General features: G+C 47.2%; 1 protein-coding gene across 1 annotated transcript in view; it reads right to left on the bottom strand.

The window, feature by feature from the left end:
• Positions 1 to 4,857: 4,857 nt before the first annotated feature.
• Positions 4,858 to 20,617, bottom strand: part of gabrg1 (gamma-aminobutyric acid type A receptor subunit gamma1) — a 261,702-nt gene continuing 245,942 nt past the window's right edge. The window contains exon 9 of the mRNA XM_070863136.1: positions 4,858 to 5,133. Coding sequence (XP_070719237.1) covers positions 4,858 to 5,133 — 276 coding nt within the window. The remainder of the gene's footprint in view (positions 5,134 to 20,617) is intronic.

Below are 20,617 nucleotides of genomic sequence, written 5' to 3'. Positions count from 1 at the left end.
AAGTGTTTGTGCTAAACTATGGCAGGGGTCCCATATGGCTTGCAGGGACAGTAACAGGAAAGGAAAGAAACAGGCTACTGGTTGTACAAATGAACAATGGCCAAACCTGCAGGAGACATGTAGACCAAGTAAAACGTAGATTCACCAACAACACTGCAGAACCAGAGGCAGACTACAATGTGGAACTCACACCACACCTGGTGGACAGACAGAGGGAACAACCTGAGGAAAGGGCAGCCTCAACAGACAGCCCAGGCGAGATACCAGCAATCACACCGAAAGAAAGACAGGCACCAAGGCAAACAACTGAACCACAACTAAGACGCTCCACGCGAGAGCGTAGACCACCTGAGAGTCTGAATTTATAAAGACAATAAGACCTTGGGGGAGGGTGATGTCATGTATCTCACACTACTGTATATAACTGTACCTTACCATGCTATACATGACTGTAACTAGATGTGACCTGTAACCACAAGCATACTTTACCACCAGGGGTGCACTTGCAGGAGACACTGCATACCTGTTCCACAGAGGTATATAAAGGCAGGTCTCAGGCAAGTGCGGCACTCAAGAGCTGTGAAATAAAGGTGCATGTCCAGAGTTTTGAGGCTGTTTGCATCTTTTATGGTTTTCACCTCTTCTCTGACTGCCCTCTTACCGTTGTGATACTGAAAGATTTCTTCTACTGTTCTGCTTAGCCTCAGCTGCTATGGCTTTTTCCACGTGTCTCTTTAGCCCTCTGATCACCCTTTTAACGTCTATTTTCTTATTATAATCTGAGTGAACCTATTCTCCTTTCTCCCTGTAGGATTTGTACAGGCTGCTTTTCCTCTAATTCACTTTATAGTGTGAAAGAACAGTTGAATGTGATTTAAAGCTAATTATAATCATTATTAACAACTGATCACTACTTGGCTGAGCTGTACAACACTTTAATGATAAGTGTTGAAAAACAAGATCAGCTGTCCCTGATATGCTAAGAGTAAAGGTGTTTGCAGCTTTTGAGAATGTTACTAATTATGTTTCATAAACTTATTTTCTGTAAAATAACTAATTCTGAGTATTATAACTATACTAAATCCTCAGTGTTGTGGTATTCAGTGAATTACACAAAATACTAGCAATCTACCATATCTATGATTTTTGGGGTCCAAATGTCCTGCCTCCAAGGTTTAATTTAGTTAGATTTTAAATATAATTTCATATTTTTAGTGGGTTTTTGCAAGATTCATTGATAAACTGGTCTTCTAAAGAAATTTGTGACATTTTCACACTTCTGACTTTGTCTAAGTGCTCGACCCAATGTGAGAAAAGCAAGTTAAATTCACAAACTAAGGGAGCTAACCAATTCAACTGCCTTAAAGCAAATTGCATGTCAGTTATAATAAACTCACTATATTTCTAAATAATAATTCATCCCTGCTTAGAAATCACTGTTGTCATGCTGCTTAAATGTTAACTGTGTGGTGTTAACATTTTCTCTGAGAATTCTCATCTGTATTCAGCTGTATGTGAAAACCTTCTGCCAGTAAAGTGAGTTGTCCAGTGGAGCATCAGAATTAAATGGATTAAGCGGGCATTTAAACCTTCTGCATCTGCATACTGGTGGTCAGGCTGGGGTTAATAATACAATTTCATTGTAAAATGGAAGCTACCAGAGCAAGAACTGTTAGATTTGCTGATTTCAAATCTGCAGTGCAGGAAAGGAGGGAACCTGCTGCTTTGAGATCCAGTTTCATTCCTTCCTTAATCTCACAGGGCCTGCTTATAAAAAGAGATTGCTATCTGAATAGGATCATCTAGAAGAATAACTTGAATGATGCAATTATCCAATCAACATGCCGCTGTAATCAGAAGTTTAGAAGCTTATAAATAATTGAAATATTATATGGAATCATGCCTGTCATATAAACACATAACTCTAGATGATACTGATCAGTTGGTAGGCAGCAACTTGTGTGCAGCAGAACTGAGGAGCAAATAGACCCAATACTACTGATGGTCAGATAACAAAATATTATTGATTCTCACCTTAAGGCAAGGCTCTGCCTTGCATTGCTTTCTTCAAGGAGCCTCACTCTGCTACAGCCACATTCAAATTCCTCTCCCCTGCTACGTGACCCTCCGTAAGCTGACTCGTGCTTGGAGATATGCACACTTTTGTTTTTAGCATCAAATGTCTCTATTTGTTTAAGTCGCTTGGGCCCGTATTGATGAACATTAAAATGTTACTGCCATTTAGGCAGATGTTCAGTCATTCCCCTGTAAACTACAACATAGCTGCAGATCAAATAATATCAATTCTGTGACCAGAACAGGTTAATGAAATGACTGAGTCCCGTAAAATTGAAAAACAATTTTCAGAGTTCTACAATTCAAAACAAAACAATTACAGTATTTGCTTGTCCTGCTTCCTCTCTAGCCATGTAACCTGCCAGCCAATCCAGCATGAGCACCTACAGCCATCACCTATTAACTGAATGGGCCGTACAGCCCTGTTCCCAAACAGGCACGCTTGAAATCGTGAACAAAGCAAAAGTTCAATCAACACCCTGCTCCTGAAAATTGCGCTATACGTACTAGGCATCTAGATGACAAATGTATTGTCAACAAGCCCAAAGCAATCATGACGTTATGAGTGCGATAACGCACCATAGATCAGGGAGCACTGCACGTTCAAAATAGGACTGAGGGAGCAAATGTTCTCTGCCACTGTCTTATTCAGTATTTATCAACAGGTAAACTTCTACATTTCAGCTTGGGTGGAAAGAATCTGTCAGACAGTAATTCTGCTGGTAGAATAGCATACGGCCAAAGTATGATGTAAGTAAGCAGTTGATAGTGACAAAGCTAGAGGAGAGATAAATCTGTCTTTCCAGTTCTATGATTGGGTATTAGGCTTCTTTCTATTTACTTGTTTTAATTTAGTGCTTACAATATAGGGTAAGTTGAAGTATGGTACAAATATTCCTGGAGTATTCAGTTTTACTGTAAGTTTAGCAGTGGGTAGGTTAGGAACACTGTGAATAAAAGTGTGCTGGCACCTTGTTCGTTTTAACCTGATGCCATTTTCATTAAATGCTCTCTATAATATCTATTACTATCTTCTGATATTATAGATGTAGACAAGGATGATGAAAGCTGAAAGGAACTGAAGAGTTGGTGACAAAAATTGAATAGTAAAATAGAATATTTATTGTATAAAATTCTAATGGCATTCACTATATTGTGTCCATGTGTCAAAACTCAGCAGATACTCCATATTGGTTGAAATACCTATATTACTGAATTATTATGAAATGTCAGTAATCATTTAGTTTGTTGGATTTAGGTACTGAGCTTAGATACTAAATCAGATTATATAAAAGTAGTATTATTTAATGTGGGCATTTTGGTTAATAGTGAAAAACGTTTGCTTACATCCACATTAACGTGTGTGCATTATACCCGCCCCCCCCCCAAAAAAAAATTGTATTTATTATTGCTCACTTCCCTTTATATACATATCAGGAATGAACATAACGCTAGGGTTACTTTTAAATATAAAAAGGCAATATCCACCTTACATTGTATTTTTGGATTATGGTAATATTGGAGATGTTGTACAATTTTTATATAGATGTATTTTATATTTGTTTTCAAAATTAAATCCTAATTTTCAATTGTTATTAAAGATTTGTGTTACCCATAAACCTAGTATGGCTGCATGACATGTAGAGCAGTATCTCCTGGGCAGTTTATATGTACAGGGCTTTCCAGAGTACGAGACTGAAGACACTTAAATTATGTTATAAAACCTGATATATTTGTTAGCCAGTTATAATACACAGTTCGCATTGATGCAAAGCTGAAACTGCTTTAATTGATACATACTGTGTAATGTAATTCAAATGTGAAGTCACCCAAATAAAATGCAGGCACACGTCTCCTTGGGTTAAGAAATAATTTTGGGCCTGGAGTACCTGCATCCCTCAAAGTATAGCAGCACCTCAAGATGGATAATGCCTTTATATCCTATCACAACTTGCTGACCAAGATCACATTGATGTTAAGTGCACTTAGTCTTTCTGAATGCAAATATGATCAGCAAATCATGATAACATCAGAAATGTATTTACTGATGGTTTAAATTAGGTTTTATGTTGAATTTTACATATATTGTATGAATACCTTATTAGAAATCACATTTAGTTATGTAGTATACTGTACACTACTGTAAAAACTTCAGTTTGAAAATGTGCTACAGGTTAGTTGCTTTAATGTTTTTGGCCAAAATCTCACAAAGTCTCATAAATTAGAGTAAACTTATTAAGCAGAAAATGGGCTTGTTTGTAACTCGTAGTTAAGCATGTGACATTTAATGTTCCAATTTAGATTAGATTTAATTTTATTTAGTACTCAGAACTAAACTGTACTTTCGAGAATGATTGATTGGGTTTTCTCCAGATTTATCCTCGATAACTCTGCTTTGTGTTGAAACTGCCCAAGATGCAATGCGGTCACCTATCTATCAGCTGTCTGCCATGTGACAAAAATGCCAGTGTTAAAATTAATATAAATGTATGTATTTTATCAAATTTACGTCTTGAAAAATATCATTATTTGAAAATGTGCATGACTCGTGTATATGGCACAAGAATTCAAGGTAATCTGCACATTTGGCAGTAAGTCAACTGATTCAAAGATAATAATAATGATAGAAAAATGACTTTCACATTATTCTTCTTTTGCTGAAAGTGTTAAATAATATTGAACTGTGCATTTTTAAAATTTCAACACAATCAAACATTGTGTAGGCTAAAATTTTACCACTGCAGATTTATTCATCCTCTTCTTATGCCACTGAACGTTTTTTTATAAGTAAAGATATGCGATCCAATAAACCAGATTGAACAGACCGAATGCTGTAGGGAAAAATATTCTCGAGTAGGAATCAATTTTGGTAACACGGATATGTATTCGACCTTGCCTCCATGCTCCTGTACGACATTCCTCGAAGCAGCAGAAAAAGCTGTTGCAGTCTTTGCCATCCAAACACTCATAGCCATAATCATCATGTTCTTGTAGGTGTGCGATGTTGTTCACCTGAATTAATGTTGATCCTGGACGGACATTAATAACAGGTGATTTCTGCAAATACATTGAAAAAAATCATATTAATGAATCTTGGTTTTCAGCTAGGTTTTGAATTCTATAAAGGTAAATATAACAAAAATTAACAATTGTCTCAGAAACACAAGGGGAAGAAAATCATGTGCACATTTGAATTGTAGATGCTGACATAATTTGCAGCTTATCGACCATGAATCTTGACACTTCAATGAAACATCAAATTATAGGGCTAGATTTTCATGGGGAAGGGGTGTTGGGGGTGGGGTGCAGCAATGCAGGTGAGAAACATGGGAGAACGGGTTTCCCGCAGGTCCTGCCGACTTTAACGGCAGGGATTGATTTGCATCTGAAACCTCTGTTTCCCAACCGCAGCCAGCCAGATGGAGAGGCTGGTGGACTGCAGGTGGGTAGGCCTGTGGCACTAAGCCACATAGAGGAGGGAGGGGGGGATCGGGTGGGGGCCAGTGCCGGCCTCTGGAGGATCGACAGGGTGGGAGAAAGAAGATTGGAGCCGGCATGGGATCGGGGTGGGGAGCTGAGGAAGATCGGAGCCGGCCACCGGACGATTATGGGCAGCCTTAGGATGATTGGGGAGGGGTGGGGGTCCAAGAAGGTGATCCGAGGCCTCATGTGGAGGTCTCTGATCACGGGGTTGGGTTAGACAGGGACCCTGGATCCAGGAGGTAGGTGTAACGAAACTTACCTCCTGGATGCAGCAGGCCTTGCCTTGCTGCAACTGCAGGGTGTTATGAGGGCTGGAAGTTTCCCATAAGAAAGGGTGGGTTTGGACTGTGGGGGCAATTAAATTGTTAAAAGAAGGATTCCCGACCTGATCCTATCTTCAATGCACCTCCCATCTCAACGGTTTGGTGGGAGGGTAGCAGCCAATCTGCTCTCAGGGGGTGTTACCTCAATTAAAATATTGTAACGAGACTGGAAGCCTCTTTTTCCCCGGTCATTTTGAATTTAACTGCCTGCGGACGGCTTTCACATAATTCATGAATCCCAGCAGTTAGACCAAGGTGGAGAATGGTGCATCCAGGAGGTAAGGGGATTTATACCCACCTCCTGGATCCAGGGACCTGACCATAGCCACCGCCCGCAATAGGAGACCCGCCACGAGACCTCCCCCAAAGATAATGAGGCCAGCCATGATCTTCTGGTGGCCGGCCCTGATTCTACAGCCCACCCGCTGATCATCCGTGCCCCCCGCCCGCGATTCCTTGCCGACCCCCCCGACCCCGATCTCCCCCCCCCCATGATCCCCACTTGGCTGGCAATCCTGATCTCCCCGATCAACCCAATCCCTGATCACCTGCCAATCCTGCAAACCACCCCCTTTCCAATCCTCTCTACACCCCTCCCAATTCACAACTCCCCCCCCATAAGATTCGGCGAAAACATCGGCGTAAACTTTTGGACTTATAGGTTTTGAACTTTGCTGGTCATATTCACTATACAGCAGAAAAGCTGACCTGGATCAAGTCCAAACATGTTTAAGTTGAATGAGAATGGCTGAATGCAGTAATATCATGGTTGATGAGCACCTTATGTCATGGAATTAGAATCCAGCAGTGAGACATTAAGTAAAGTGGCCGAGGCTTCAGGCGATCGAAAGACAAAGGAAAGCTATTTTGACCACAGACTCATCGGAGCCACCCATGAAGGGACAGCCCAATTTGACAAAAGGGCAGGCAAAGACTTGATTTTGCTTTTCAGTTGGACAGCCTCAGGTGGGAAGCACAGTAGGATTTTAAGCAGTCTTGCAGGTATAAGAACAGCAGTGGGAAGCCATCTCTCTCTCTCTCCCCTCTCTCTATGTCTGCTTGCAACGCACAAGGACCAAGCACTCCATCTGGAACAGAGAAAAGAAACCACCATCTACCAGCCAAGAGAGCTGTTGTGTATGGAGAAAGAGTCAGACTGAATACTGTGAACTCAAAGTAAAGTGTGACCTTAGTCTTTTATTGCAGGTCTCCAGAGTGCCTCTACAACCTGTGAAGCCTCCTTAAATACCTGTGCTCCCAAGGGATTATGGGATCTCTTGGGACTCCAGGGGAAGAGCCCTCTGGTGGCTGTACAGAGTAAATACAAGTCCACAGCTGTAACAACACTCCCCACAAAAGTCAACAGTGTAACTATTTATAATGTGAGTCGATCTGGGGCCCTTTTTGCCCTGGTTGACCGTCTTGGTGTGAAAGCTGGTGTTCTTGAATCGTTTGTTGGGCCCTCGCTGGGCTGCTGTGCAGCTGGCCTTGCTGGGCTCTCTAGTGTGTTGGGCCCTGCATGGCTGCTGTGGATGATGGGTTCTACTTCGTGGTCAACCGTGGTGCCGGTTGCCACTGGTGTGTCTGTTGGAGATCCAAAAAGACAGGGACCAAGGTGGGTTGCTCAGGATAGTCCGGGAATCTGAGTTTGATTTGGACCAAGTGTTGCCGGTGAATGAGTCCATTTGAAATTTTGACCCGAAACACCCTGCTCCCCTCTTTGGCCATGACAGTGCCGGCAAGCCACTTGGGACGTTGTCCATAATTTAACACAAATACAGGATCATTGATTTCAATCTCGCATGACACATTTGCGCTATTATGGTATGCACTTTGTTGAAGCCGCCTGCTCGCTACCTCTTCATGTAGATCAGGGTGAACTAACGAGAGCCTTGTCTGAAGTGCTCGTTTCATGAGCAGTTCAGCAGGTGGGATCCCAGTGAGTGAGTGGGGTCTCTTGCGGTAGCTAAGCAGGATTCGGGATAGGCGCACGGTTTGGAGGGCCAAGACCATAAACTTAGCGGCGCCTCCCTGGGTACATTGCTTAATTGCGAGCATGTATTACATCTGTGAACGCAGGCCTCCAAGTCCGCATCGATACCGGGCCACCACACGTGGGATCTGGCTATCGCTTTCATCATTACGATGCCTGGTGGGTACTGTGGAGGTCATTGATGAAGGTGTCTCTGCCCTTCTTTGGGACCACTACTCGATTGCCCCACAGAAGGCAGTCTGCCTGTATAGACATTTCATCTTTGCGCCACTGGAAAGGCTTTATCTCTTCCTGCAATTCCACTGGGACACTGGACCAGCTCCCGTGAAGCACATAGCTTTTGACTAGAGATAATAAGGGTCCTGGCTTGTCCAGGTTTTGATCTGCCGGGCAGTGTCAGGTGATTGCTCACTCTCAAATGCTTCCATAACCATGGCTAGATCTGCGGGCTGTGCCATTTCCACCTCCGTGGTGGGCAATGGCAGCCTACTGAGAGCATTGGTGCAATTTTCTGTGCCTGGCCTGTGGTGGATGGCGTAGTTGTATGTGGAAAACGTGAGCGCCCATCTCTGGATGCGGGCCGATGTGTTGGTATTTATCCCTTTATTCTCAGAAAACAGGGAGATAAGTGGGTTATGGTCAGTTTCCAATTCGAATTTTAGCCCAAACAGGTATTGATGCATTTTCTTTACTCCATAGACACATGCTAACGTTTTCTTTTCAATCATGCTGTAGGCTCTCTCAGCCTTAGACAGACTCCTGGATGCATAAGCAACCAGTTGCAGTTTCCCGAAATCATTAGCTTGTGGCAATACACACCCGACGCCATATCACGACGCATCACATGCTAGTACCAAACGCTTACATGAATCATACAACACAAGCAATTTGCTTGACCATAACAATTTTCTCACTTTTACAAAGGCATTTTCTTGGCTTTTGCCCCATACCCATTCGCCCCCTTTTCATAGTAAGACATGCAGTGGTTCTAGCCATGTGCTGAGACGTGGTAAGAAGTTACCAAAGTAATTCAGGAGTCCCAGAAACGAATGCAGCTCCGTCACGTTCTGTGGCCTCGGTGCATTCTCGATTCACTCCGTCTTCGCGTTGGTGGGCCTGATGCCGTCTGCCGCAATCCTCCTTCCCAGGAACTCCACTTTAGGCGCCAGGAAAACGCACTTTGAGCATTTTAACCTGAGCCCCATGCGGTTGAGCTGACTAAGAACCTCCTCCAGGTTCTGCAGGTGCTCGACTGTGTTCCGACCTGTGACCTAGATGTCGTCCTAGAAGACCACGGTATGCGGGACCAACTTCAGTAAACTTTCCATGTTTCTCTGGAATATCGCCGCCGCTGATCGGATTCCAAACGGGCATCTGTGATAATAAAAAATACCTTTGTGCGTGTTGATGCAGGTGAGGGCCTTCGATGATTCCTCCAGTTCCTGCGTTATGTAGGCTGAAATCAGATCCAGCTTCATGAATGTCTTTCCTCCCATCAGCGTTGCAAAGAGGTCATCGGCCTATGTTAGTGGATATTGGTCCTGCAGGGAGAAACGATTGATAGTTACTTTGTAATCGCCACAGATTCTGACGGTGCCATCTCCCTTGAGGACTGGGACAATAGGACTGGCCCACTCACTGAACTTGATCGGTGAAATGATGCCGTCTCTGTGCAGCTGGTCCAGCTCGATCTCTATCCTTTCTCTCATCATGTACGGTACTGCTCTCGCCTTGTGATGGATGGGTCACGCTCCCAGAATTAGGTGGATCTGCACTTTTGCTCCTTGGAATTTCCCGATGCCTGGTTCGAACAGCGAAGGAAATTTGTTTAAGACCTGGGCACACAAAGTGTCGTCAGTGGGCGATAGCGTTCGGATATCGTCCCAGTTCCAGCGTATCTTTCCCAGCCAGCTCCTGCCGAGCAGAGTGGGACCATTGCCCGGTACCACCCAGAGTGGTAGCTTGTGCACCGCTCCATCATACGAGACCTTTACGTTAGCACTGACGATTACAGGAATCAGTTCTCTTTTATGTAAGTTCTTAGTCTCGTGCGAACTGGAGTTAAGACTGGTCTTGAGGCCTTATTGCTCCACAACCTTTCGAAAGTCGTTTTGCCCATGATGGATGGCTCTCGCCCGTGTCCAGCTCCATTGACAGCGGGAGTCCATTTAGTTCAACATTCAGCATTATCGGGGGACATTTCGTGGTGAATGTGTGCACCCCATGTACCTCTGCCTCCTCAGTCTGAGGCACTGGTTCGTCATGATCCTCCATGGATCTGTCCTCCTCTGCAACATGATGGTTTGCAGGTTTAACAGGCTTTTCAGCTCACCTGCACACTCGTTGGAGGTGTCCCATTGTTCCACAGCCCTTGCAAATGTACTCTTTGAATCAACATGAATAGAAACGATGATCACCCCCGCAGCACCAACAAGGTGTTAATGGTCTTGCATTCCTCACCCTTGATGGTGGACTCTGAGTCATCTGCGGTCGTGTAGCTGCAGGTATGTGTGACCTGCCCTGTACATTACAATTCGAAAGCAACATCACTTTGTTCACAGTACTTGTTGCAGCACTTGTGTGCTGAGAGATTTGCTTCATTTTGTCGCTGGTGGCAATGAACACCTGGGCTATCGCTATGGCCTTACTCAAGGTTGGGATCTCTACAGTCAAAAGTTCGCAAAGTATGGTTTTGTGGCCAATGCCAAGTATGAAAAAGTCTCTGAGCATGTGGTCCAAATGTCCTTCAAATTCGCAATGTCCTACAAGGCATCTTAGCTCGGCGACATAACTCGCCACTTCCTGGCCTTCAGACCTTTTGTAGGTGTAGAACCGTTACCCCGCCATCAGAACACTTTCCTTCGGGTTCAAATGCTCTCGGACCAGTGTGCACAAATCATCGTACAATTTCTCCGTGGGTTTCGCTGGAGTGAGCAGATTCTTCATGAGGCCATACGTTGGTGCCCCACAGATGGTGAGGAGGATCGCCCTTCGTTTGCCAGTGCTCTCTTCCCCATCTAGCTCGTTGGCCACGAAGTATTGGTCAAGTTGCTCCACAAAAGTTTCCCAATCTTCTCCCTCCGAAAATGTCTCCAGGATGCCCACTGTTCTCTGCATCTTTGGGTTCTCTATCTGTATCTCGTCGCCAGTTGTTGTGTATGCAGAAAGAGTCAGAGTGAAGAGCTCAAAGTAAAGTGTGACCTTAGTCTTTTATTACAGGTCTCCAGAGCGCCTCTCCAACCTGTGAAGCCTCCTTAAATACCTGTACTCCCAAGGGATCATTGGATCCCTTGGGACTCCAGGAGAAGAGCTCTCTGGTGGCTGTACAGAGTAAATACAAGTCCACATATATAACAAGAGCCTTGTTACTTCAACTGGGAGGCTGATCTTGAGACTGGACTTGAATACCACAGTTGGGTATGGACCCAGAATCTACACCTCATCGGGAGAAGCAGTGAGTAAGCCAGAGGGGTAATTGGTGAGCATTTATCCCAGCCCATGGATCTTTAAGATCACCGCATAGTGTGAAAGGATGTCGTGTGTCCCAACCAAGCTTTAGGGGTTTTCAGGGGAGGTGTTTTCGACGTGGATACTTTGCATTAGGGGCCTGTTTAGACTAGCCAAACTGTATATTGTACTGCATTATTTTGTTTCACACACCAGGGTGTGTATGGTTTTACTGTGTGTGGGTGTGTGTTTTAACTTTAATAAAGCATTGCCGGTATTTGTCTCTGACTCATTCATCTGTTCCGTACAGTAATAATTCCCAGCGTTAGAACTATAGTAAAGTGGGGATGCTTCGAAAACACCTAAGAGAAACCACTTACAGAATCTGGTGACCGCGGCAGGACACTGGGTGTACTGAGCAGAGAGTTTTGTAGGATATTAAGGCCAAGAGATCGGCAATGGGGGCTAGGATTTCCTCATACATCTTTGGGAAAGCTAAGGTAACACAACTGGGGTACTAGTCCTTTTGCGGGCTGAGAGTCCAGAAGACAAAACTGCTGAGTGGACGGGTAGTAAGGAGCATAGAAAGGCAAAAGAAAAGGCCATCTGGCTCCTGTGTCTGCAGAAGCAAGTCCAACTGCTTAGGGAACAAGTTAGTAGGCTTCAGGCAGCGCTCAAAGAGTCCAAGGAGCAGTCAGCCACAAGGGCCATGGTAGGAACCAGGCTTTTAGATGAGTTGAGCGAAGAAAAGCAGCAGAGGCACACTCAGGAGGAAACGTCCCATAACAAAAGGGAGTACCTGCAGTGTCAGGTAACAGAGACCAAGCTCAATGAGCAGGTCGCATGGGAGGAGACCGCTCGTCTAACGGGTAAAGTAAAAGGACTGGAGGGGCAACTGAAGGATATTAAGACAGCGTATAGGATAGCTAGCAGTAGGGGGTTTGAGAGTGGGAATCACGGGCCCTGCCAAGAAAAAATCCAAAGCTTGACTCAAGCTCTTGCCAAAGCCAAAGGCATGGTTTGCTTGATGGCCCCTGGGGAAGCTCGGGTGGACTGGGAAGAGGAAGGAGAAGATAACGAAGATTGGGAGCAGGGTAGGGACGTACGTCCACCGCCTGAAGCACGAAAGTGACCCATGCATCCTACACGGCAGCAGAAGTACGGTGCGCCCATAGACGGCCAAGTTCAGAGAGTACGGCAAAGCGATTTTGTGGTCCCATTCACAACTCCACAGCTGAAACATATGATTTCAGGGGTACCCAAGCTTACCAACGAAGGAGACCCATCGGTCCATTTCATGGAGGTGGAACAGGTGGGAGGGATTAATGGGTGTAACAAAGCGGAGATTCACAAGCTGCTATTATTTTCCCTGGAGGGGAAGATTTATTAGGCCCTATCTGCTGAAAGCAAGAGGGGGCAGGGAACCATAGAGGGCTTAAAGGAGGAAATCCTAAGAGCCATGGGTCACGCCTAGGGTGGTCATTCTCCAGGCTGCAACTGGCTGGGGAAGCACCTCAGGCTTTTGCGGACCGGCTCTGGCCGGTCTATAATAAAGCCTGTCATGGAGTGCTGGACCAAGCGCAGTTGCAGGGGGAGCCAAGGAACCATTGACTCAGGACCCTAGTGTCAAAGAGATTACCCCGGATTAGGGTAAAGTCCGAGAACTGGTTTGACTCTGAGAATCTCCAGAACACGCAGGCCGATGTGCTCCGTCACATGAGACTGGCATTTAAGGCCAGCGTGGAGGAGGAGGTCAAACCAGTTAAAGTGAAGGTTCACGGGTTAAAGGCCAGTGAGCGTAGTAAAAAGGAATGGCGCCAGGAAGGGGTAAGCTCAGAGAGGGCTAGGACATGTTTCGGGTGTGGGAAGATGGGACACTGGAGGAGAGACTGCTTGGCCCTGAGGAGGGGGCAAAGCAAAGGAGATCCTCCAGTGCCTAAGATAAAACCTGTCAAGGCGACGGGACCGACCCTGGAACAATTTAATGTTCTGGTGGCCGCCCTTCGGACAGCTTTTATGCTTGAGCAGGGAACGGTAGACGCTGCCGTGAGCAGGGAAATCCCGACTGCTCCGGTAATCCCACCACCCTGGCTAGCGCACACCCAGCCTGAGTACCCATACGATGAGTGGAGTAGACCATGCGTGAAGATGGGGGTGGAGAAGGTAGAGGGAAAGTGTTTGTTGGATACCGGAGCTTCCAGCACGGTGATTCATGCAAATAATCTGACTACCTCACCTTGGTCTAGCAAGGTTCCACACAGTCTGGTGGGTTGACAGGGAATGAGCAGGTGGGGTCGATCTCCAGGCCGCTAGCCATCGATTTAGGATCATTCCACGCAAAATGGAAGTGTGTCCTGCTGAAATGGGAGCAGCCGGGGTCAGGAGTCCTAGGGGCCGCCTCAGTGGATTTGAGGAATCACTGCCTTTGGGGAGTAGTGGGTTCCGATAAGGAGGAAGAAGTTGTAGTGATCCCAAGGAAAGGGGAAGGTAAAGGCACAGTGTGTACAATGAAGCCAAAGGGTAGTTACAATCTAGAGCAATCGGTTAATACTACTCTGGCCGAGTACCAGGCTTACATACGGGACAATCTCGCATCGTTCACCACACACAAACACGACTGTGGTAGGGTGACGGGGGTAGAAGTCAGGGTACAAGGAGACCCCATGTCCCGGCCGCAGAAACAGTATAATTTCCCCAGGGAGGCAGAGGCTGACTTAGAGATGGCCTTGGGATCCCTGGTAGCCCAGGAGGTGTTGAGGCCCATAGCCACACACGTGAACTCTCCACTTTGACCGGTTCAGAAACCGGACCAGTTGTGGAGGGCCACCGTGGACTATCAGGTGCTCAACAAGAACATCCCAGCTTACGCGCCCACTGTCACGGCCATAGCCGACCTGATAGAGAGCATTCCAGCATCCGCGACCACATTCACGGTGCTGGATATATCGAACGGGTTCTGGTCAATTCCCCTCAAAAGAGAGGACCAGTACAAGTTCGCATTCAAATTTAAAGGGCAACAGTATACCTGGACATGCCTTGCCCCAGAGTTTCCATAACAGCCCCTCCATTTTTCACCAGTGTATGGCCAACAGTTTAAAGGGTTTCAGCAGTTGGTGCAGTATGTGGATGATTTGCTTTTGTTCTCCGACAAGGGGGAGGAGCATGGTCTGCTGCTGGTCGAGCTGCTGGAGGTGTTGAAGGACACTGGGTTCAAGGTCAATCCCAAGAAAGTTCAGATTAGTCAGAGGGAAGTCAAATTTCTCAGGCTGACCGTAAGGGCTGGGGAAAGGGCTATAGACGAGGCCAAACAGAAGGCGATACAGGAGTTACCAACCCCCACGACCGTGACAGGGGTGAGATCCTTCCGCCACGGCAGCCCCTCTACTTCGGCTCCTCCGCAAGAGAGTCGGATGAGGACTGCACGGCAGCATTCAATCGTCTCAAGGGAGACCTGCAGACGGCACCTGCACTTGGAGTGATTAATAGTGGGGAGGACTTCTTTTTGGAAGTAGCAGCGGCGGAGACAGTTTGAGCGCGGTGCTGCTCCAGGAGCGACTTACTCCTCAAGAGCCCTCACAGATGTAGAACGGGGGTACTCCAATTGCGAGAGGCATCTCCGTGTCACGCATTGGGCCATGAAGCGTTCCCAGCTCTTCATGGGGTCATCCCAGATCATTCTACTTACCCACCATACCCCCACTCAGATGCTATCAGATGGGAGGATAAAGGACGGCACAGACTGCAGTGCTCGCATTGCTCGCTGGACTTTATTGCTCTCACAGATGCAAGGCCTGTGTGAGACCAAGCTGGCAGCTAACATGATCTATGCAGGGACGGCCCATAAGTGTTCAGTAGAGGGAGTATGGGATGGAGACATAGGATTTCGGGCCGGGTTATACCCCACGGGCTGCAAAATATACGGCGACGGATCCAGTTCGGTGGTAGCAGGGGACTGTTTCATTGGGTGTGGGATTTCTGACCCGACGGCAGGCATTGCAAGGTCCCTTAAACTCCCGAGCACCCTGAACGCTCAGCACACCATGCTGTTGGTGGTGGTGTACGTCGTTACCCACACCGACAAGTTTCCGACCCCATACACCATCTGCTCGGATTCCATGTTCACATGCAATTTGTGCACCAAATATTTGGCCATCTGGTCTCATCGCAGTTTCACATCCGCTGACGGGAAGCTCTTAGCAACCAAACCATTGTTGCAAAGGATCTTAAAGGCTACGGGAACCCAGGGAAGCCATTACATTCATAAAGTAAAGGCCCATACCAAGACAGAGCCCAGAGGGGAAGGCAACCAAAAGGCTGATGAGTTAGCCAAGGAGGGAGCCAAAACAGGAGAATTTTGGGACCCATACGGGTGCAGCCCAGTAGCAGCGATCCAGAACAAAGGGGGGAACACAAGGGAATGTAGGGGTAGTGTTGGCCCCGGACTTGAGGGAAGTCCAGGCACAGGATCCCATCCTCAAGGTTGTCCTGGAGCAGCTGGCTAGGGGAGAAAAGGTAGAAGGCCCATTCGGGGTAGCGGGCATTACTTTAAAGGAGGGAATGCTTTTCAGGGGAGATCAGTGGGTGGTCCCAGAACAGCACCAGAAGGAATTCCTCCAGATAGCCCACGGGGGCCCAGGAGTGGGACACCCAGGGCCGGAGACTACCTGGCAGAGGGTAGAACAGGCAGGGTGGTGGCTGCAACTGAGGGAGGATGTCCGTGATTTTTGCGCGGACTGTCTGGTTTGCGCAGCAAATAACCCCAATCCCCAGAAAAGAAATGTTCCCATGGGACACACAAGAAGGGTAGAGGGACTATGACAGTCAGTACAGGTTGATTATATTGGGCCATTCCCCACCGCAAAGGGCAGTTACTAGTACTGTTTGGTCCTAGTGGACTTTTTCTCGAAGTGGGTTGAAGTCTTCCCTTGCCGATCAACCACAGCATTGGCGACGACAAGGATCTTGGTGAAGGAAATGTTCTTTAGGTGGGGACTGTCACAGGTTGTGGAGTCCGATCAGGGGAGCCACTTCACAGGGCAGGTCATGCAGGCTACCTTGAAAGTGCTAGGGATAGAAGGGAAATGGCATGTGGCTCACAATCCATAGTCATCAGGGGTTGTGGAGCGACTTAATCGGACCATCAATGAAAGGCTGCGGAAGGAAACAGGACAGTCCCCGAAAAAGTGGGTTGAGGTCCTGCCATTTGTCCTGATAGGGGTCCGAGCCAGCCTCTCCAGTAGCACAGGGTATTCCCCGCATGAGTTCATGACTGGTAGGGACATGCGCACGCCCACCCAGGTTCTGGCGCCAATTCCCACAACGGGGCAGGTGAGAGAGGTAAACCAGGACAAGTTTGTCAAGAATCTGATTGAGCACTTTAAACAGATTAATTGGCAAGCTGCCAGCAAAATGGGGAAGCAGCACCGGAGCAATTGGTTGCTGCTTGAGCCCCAGAGAACCCACGAGTGGAAGGTAGGGGGATCAGGTCATGTTCCGCAATTACGCTCGGGTGGGCACGTTTGAGCCTTTGTACATGGGACCTTACAGATCGTAGATAAGGCCACTCCCATGGTGTACGTGGTTAAGCTTCCAAAGCGGTTCCATGTGAACCAGTGCAAGTTATTTAACGCAGGGGAAAGAGCGAGAAACAGAAAGATGCACCAAGGCGCTGTAAATAGCCTGGTGGATGTGGGTCTTCCTCCCATAGTTTGGGAGAGTGAGGAGCCTGTGGTGGTGGTGGTTAGGAGGAGTAACAGGATCCCACGGCCGAGAGCGCCATGGTCGCCTCCTTACACACCACCGAGGAGCCGTAAAAGGGTCAGGGTCATAGAGACCTAGCGTGGCCACCCAGAGACGGGTGGCGGTGTATATAGTTTCCTTCTCAGTTTTGTGTTTTACAGAGTGTTTTTTTGTTGAAGCCAGACCTGTGGAGGTATACCCTCTCACAGAAAGGTTGTTGTTTCTTTGTATCTTCACAGAAAGTCGAGAGAGAGATGGAGACAACCCTGGTAATCGTTCTTTGGAGCTTGGCCGAAACAGGGTACAGCAGGAGGGGGGGATGCCGAGTTGTCCTTCCTCTATGGATGTACTGGGGGGAGTGGACCCACCGTGACACGGGTGGGTAGGACACGGACAGGAGGGAAGCCTACTTCCATGAGGGAAGATGGCCAGGGTGGCTGGGGTCGAATTCGACGAAGTACTCCAGCCACACCAGGTTCACTTACGAGGAGGCTTCCATACCATGTCCCACACTGAAGGTCACAGCCACACAGGTTAGGGTGACCGAGGGCAAGCGCATATGCTTGAAGTGCAAGGGACGCATTCCCCTGGGACGGTGGTGGTGGCTCAGGAATTTGAGTCAGGACACAGGGAACCAGACAGCGAACTGGGAACGACTGGGGAACGATACATACCGACAGATCATGGGATCAAAGGGGGGAGTGGAAGTGTGCTGGGACAAATGGTGGAAGGAGGAACAGGGAATTTGTGTGTGTATATGGGGGTTGAAACTGATCTGCCCAGCAGGTGTCCCGATTGCCTTTTCTAGGCAATGGCAAGACGCCGGGCCTGGGATCAGATGGGATCGGAGTATGGAGACCTACGTGATCCCAGACCTTCCCAACACAATAAATGCCACTGAATTTGTAGCACACAAGAGGAAGCCCTTGCCCACAGCCCCACCGGTACAGTCAACAGAAGTTAGGTATCCAGCCATCACACCAGGTTAAGGGAATGTTTTAGTTTTAGTCCCAACTGGAAAGGTTTTATGCCAGGGGGTGAATTACGTGGTCGCGTCAGTAATTTTAAACCTAACCGGGGTATATTTGCCCGAGTGGTGTCCAAAAGAAACTGAGCAGCTGTATGAGGCGCTCATTAAAGAGATGTTCCACCAATTCTTTGAACTTAGTTACAGGGATGTGAGTCGGGAAAAGTTGTACGACATGGGAGTGTATGATAACATTGGTCCGGGGAGGCAGAGGTGAGGGGTGCTCAATGATGTCGCAACGGCATTTAGCGCAGATACATAAAAGCCGTTGAGCTCTCGCAGAAACATTATTTTACATTAGAACAGACAAACCGGGGAGGAAATTAAAGGGATAAATTCCCCGCCCTGGTGGGACCTTGGTATAAGTGTGGAGGTTCCTCCGTGGATCCGGATATGCTCACATGCTCTCGTCATTGTACAGTTTTTGATTGTGATATACCTGTTGTTTATTTCTTGTAAAAAGAGAAGTCAGGCGCTCCGTAGTTAACAAACCTTGAATGTAACTTTCTGTATCTATATGGTAACAGTGCGATGCACAGTTGTATTTCAGGGATGTTAAAAGTAAAGTATATAGGGTTGGTTGGACCACGATGTGTTTTCACCAACAGATTTTTGATATTCCAGAAGTATTCTTGAAATATCATAGGGGCGACTGTAAGATTAGGCGAAAACATCAGCATAAACTTTTGGACTTACAAGTTTTGAACTTTGCTGTGACATATTCACTGTACAGCAGAAAAACTGACCTGGAGCAGGTCCAAACATATTTAAGTTGAATAAACATCAATTGGTCGGGAATGAAAATGGCTGAATGCAGCAACATCATGATTGATGAGCGCCTTTTGTCATGGAATTGGAATCCATCAGTGAGACATTAAGTAAAGTTGCCGAGGTTTCAGGCCATCGAAAGACAAAGGAAAGCTATTTTGACCATAGACTTATCAGAGCCACCCATCAAGGGACAGCCCAGTTTGACAAGGGGGCAAGCAAAGACTTGATTTTTGCTTTTCAGTTGGACAGCCTCAGGCGGGAAGGACAGGTGGACTTTTAGCAGTCTTGCAGGTATAAGAACGGGAGTTGGAAGCCATCTCTCTCTCTCCCGTCTTCTACGCCTGCTTGCAATACATAAGGATCGAGCACTCCATCTGGAACAGTGAGAAGAAACCACCATCTACCAGCCAAGAGAGCCTCACTACTTCGACTGGGAGGCTGATCTTGAGACTGGACTTGAATACCACAGTAGGGTACAGACCCAGAAGATATGCCTCATCGGGAGATGCAGCGAGTAAGCCAGGGGGGTAATTGGTGATCATTTATCCCAGTCCACGGAAGGATTTTGTGTGTCCCAACCAAGCTTTAGGGGTTTTCAGGGGAGGTGTTTTCGACGTGGGTACTTCGCATTAGGGGCCTGTTTAGACAGACCAAACTGTGTATTGTACTGCATTTGTTTGTTTCACACACCAGGGTGGTTTTATTGGGTGCAGGTGTGTGTTTTAGCTTCAATAAAGCATTGCCGGTTCGGACTTCCGGGGCCAAGACTTCCTGCGCCCGGCCTGGAAGTCCCGTCCCCGACGTGGAATTGGGCCATACGCACTTCAAAGGAAACAGAGCACTGTCTCCGGCACTCCGCCTCTTCGGAGGGGTGTTCCCAGGTGGCAGCACAGTGCTGACTCCAGCGCACCACTGAGGCGGCCAGCGCCAGGCAGATGCATAGCGTTACAGGCTACAATGCTCCTCCCCTTCAATTAAAGGGCATTGCCACTGCGGACTCTGCAGGTGCTTTGGTGGCTGCCACAGGGCCACCAGGGATGCGAGCGACCGGGCCAGCAGCCGGGGCAATTTTCCCGGAGGCACTACCGCCCCCTCCCCTGGGAGAAAACGCCATTGCACCGTGTTAGCACCCCTCGGAGGCGCTATAAAAAGGGACAATTTCGGCCCCTTAATCTGTGTTTGTTAAATTGACACATGACAGATTATCTCTTTCCTTTCTGCTGTCCCTGCACCAATCATCATGCATGGTTGAGAAGGCAGATACATGCCCTGCCCTCAGGCTTCTGCCAGTGCTACTCTGAAACAAAACTTCTAGGCATTTTACCCATCAGTTTTCGCCCATTCTCTGGGGGAAATTGTCTATCCTGTGGGCAGAACTTTCCACACTAGATCAACATGAATTCGATCAACAGCTCAGCATGTGTGAAAATCCGTAGCATGATGTGACTCCATAATGCAGTGTGTTGCCATATACTGTTAGAATTTTGAAGGGATTTTGAGGGGAAAAGAATCACATGCAGATTCATTAATTTGACTGATGATTCAATATGAAATTGATTCGAAAAGTTGTTGCCGGTTTTAACTTGTGTCCAAAGATGTCTTCCAATGATGTTTAGTAATAAACCCTCAAAGCCTCCTTGATAAAGTGCAACATCCCCACCGACACCTGGGAGTCCCTGGCCAAAGACTGCCCTAAGTAAAGGAAGAGCATCCGGGAGGCCACTGAGCACCTCGAGTCTCGTCACCGAGAGTATACAG

This window comes from Pristiophorus japonicus, chromosome 2, assembly GCF_044704955.1.
Source record: "Pristiophorus japonicus isolate sPriJap1 chromosome 2, sPriJap1.hap1, whole genome shotgun sequence".
NCBI lineage: Eukaryota > Metazoa > Chordata > Chondrichthyes > Pristiophoridae > Pristiophorus > Pristiophorus japonicus.
Note: the sequence above shows the minus strand (reverse complement) of the source record. Positions and strands in the feature narration are given on the sequence as shown.